This window comes from Pteropus vampyrus, unplaced genomic scaffold, assembly GCF_000151845.1.
Source record: "Pteropus vampyrus isolate Shadow unplaced genomic scaffold, Pvam_2.0 Scaffold355, whole genome shotgun sequence".
Lineage (NCBI taxonomy): Eukaryota > Metazoa > Chordata > Mammalia > Chiroptera > Pteropodidae > Pteropus > Pteropus vampyrus.
The window spans coordinates 392,327-394,837 of NW_011889136.1; the positions used below are offsets into that span (position 1 = coordinate 392,327).

Below are 2,511 nucleotides of genomic sequence, written 5' to 3' on the forward strand. Positions count from 1 at the left end.
CGTTTTCCCGACGCTCGGGAACACCTGTCACAGTGTCGCCCGCGGAGCCTGTCTTTCCCCGCGGGACACGGAAAACGCTGCCGGTGCGGACGGCGAGTTTTGAGAAACACGTCCGGGGCAATCGTGGGAAGTCGGGCGACGTGGCCCGCCGAGGAGGTTCTTCTTCGTCTGGCCCTGTCACGTGTGTCGTCTCAGATACGGGGGGGATCTTGACTCCTTTTGCCTTCTCCCTCCACAAAGACTGAAAAAACTTAAGACAGCTGGTGTCGCTGTGGCGTAGCCACTGGACGTGAGCGGGCTGTCCCTGTGCCGCCGCTGTTTACAGTGAAGCCACCGACCGTCGTTCTAAACCTACGTCGCATCGTGAAGCGTTGTTTCTTCCGAGCTGCAATTAACCGAGTGGCGGTGGGGACGGGACTCCTGCCTAGACACCTTAAGAGCGGCCCTGCCACTTGGTCGCTGCTGTGTGCAGGGGGAGGGGAGGCTGAGGGGTCACAGGACCCTCGCTGAAGTTCCTTCATGTGTCGGCGGTCGCCAGTGCTGGTATCTGGATTAGGTTCCGGGGGGAAAAAATGGCAGAGGACGATACGAGATTCGAGAAGCAAGATACTTATCTCCGTTTTACCAGCCGATTTATTTGGAAAAGTTGGCACAGCTGCATTCTCTCTAAAACCAGTGTTTGTTGAAGGATCTCAAGTTCCTCTGACAAAGAGACGATGTGGTTTATAACTCGGGGGGACGCGCAGGGGCCCACAGAAGCGAGGTGAGCAACGGGGCATCACATCTAACCAAGGCCGAGTGTTACCCAAAGCAGTGGAACATGAACAGCCCCTGAAATGCGAGAGGAGAGAGAAGCCTCTGCCCCTGTCGCGTCTGTGGTAGGGAAGCTTTGACAGAAGCGGGGACTTTCTCACGCGCAGTGAATTTGGCGAATTTGGTGAACTTGGTCCTCCTGGCCGCAAACTTCCAGGAAGCCAGACCCTTCCTGCGCAAACGATGTGGTTTCCTCAGGCGCATAAAAATAGTCCTCTCCCCATGAAAAGACTCAGGAATAGAAGCCAAGGGCCCTCCCACACACCAGCCGGCAGCTGTCCTCGTTCGTAGGGCCATCTGAAGTGCACACTTAGGAAACGAGGTTCTGGGAGCAGCCGGGCAAGGTGAGGGGGGGTGTGGCAAGGACAAAGCCAGCCCAGGGCAGAGAGCGCGTGAGACGTGCAGAGACCCACTAAACCAGGTGACCCCCGCGCCTGCCCGTACGTTTCCAAGAAAAGCCAGGGAGACGGGAAAAGCCAACGTGAACAAAACCAGACCAGGTGTCTGCCTTCTCGCTCACCCAGGGGACCCCCACGCTGCCCGGGTCGGGGGCCCCAGAGGCTTCCAGCTGGGGGCCAGAATCTCGTGTGCCCTGCCACCCCGGGGACAGATGCGACTTTTAGAAGGCCCGGGCCATCTTTCGCTGCCTTTGGCACTTACATTTCATGAACCCGTTAAAAGAATTCCCACCGTGCATATTCTCTTGAAATATAAAACATGGCCTGGTTTCACTTTGGGTGACGCTGTGGTTTCTAACCTGATCTTGTAGGAGCTCAAAAATCTAATACATTTAATAGATTTATAATCTGCCACGATTTCGCTCTCTGAATTTCAGGATTCCCGTTAAGGGAATACTAACAATTAGCATAATGAGCCATCTAGTTACTGGTCTTCAGACACCTGAATGACTTCATGTCCCTTAAGGAAACCGTCTGATAATCTCAATTATTAACAATTTATTTTCAGAATCCCCTGAACTTCAAATAAGGGTTTTAATCTATTTAGTGTGTCATCGTAACCATTAATAGCCAGCAGCTAGAGCCCAAAGTCAGAAGTCTAAATGCTGGCATCTTCCTTTATGATCTGGGACAACGTGCACCGGCCCAGACACCAAAGCTGGAGAGACGCTGGGGTGAGGCTGTGGGGCCTTCGGTTCCCAGAGCCCCCGTTGGCCAGCGCGTGACCAGCTGTGTGACCTTGGGCCAGCTGCTCACACTCTCCGTGACTCGGTGTCCCCAGCCGCAAAACAGGGCCGACCTCAGGAGCTGCCGTGAGGACCAAACGAGCTCGGGAACCCCAGGTGAGCACAGAGGTGCCTAGAGCGGGCAGCGGTAGGTGGCGCCGAGGCCTCGGCCGAACTTCTGTGACTTTCGATGTCCTCGTGCTAACTTTTAGCGGTTCCGTTAGGGGTCTGCAGTTTGAAAATAACGTCCAGCGAGCTCCATCGCGACCCGGTAACACCGTCGTGTTTTCAGTTTTAATATCCGGTGGATCTCACGCTAACACACCTGTCCCTCTGTGTTCACCAGGGTCGAGAATATGGCCATGAGGTTGGAAGAGATCAACGAACGGGAAAGTTTTATGAAGACGTCCCTACAGACGGTGGACCTGCGACTGGCCCAGCTGGAGGAACTGGCGGGCAGGATGGCCAGCGCGCTGGAGAGCCTGGCGGGCCTGGACGGCGGCGACGCGGGCCCG

General features: G+C 55.6%; 1 protein-coding gene across 1 annotated transcript in view; it reads left to right on the forward strand.

Moving 5' to 3' along the window:
• Positions 1 to 2,511, forward strand: part of LOC105304826 (transient receptor potential cation channel subfamily M member 1-like) — a 56,355-nt gene that overhangs the window by 49,517 nt on the left and 4,327 nt on the right. Inside the window, exon 20 of the mRNA XM_023522694.1 lies at positions 2,343 to 2,506. Within this exon, the coding sequence (XP_023378462.1) occupies positions 2,343 to 2,506 (164 nt within the window). The remainder of the gene's footprint in view (positions 1 to 2,342; positions 2,507 to 2,511) is intronic.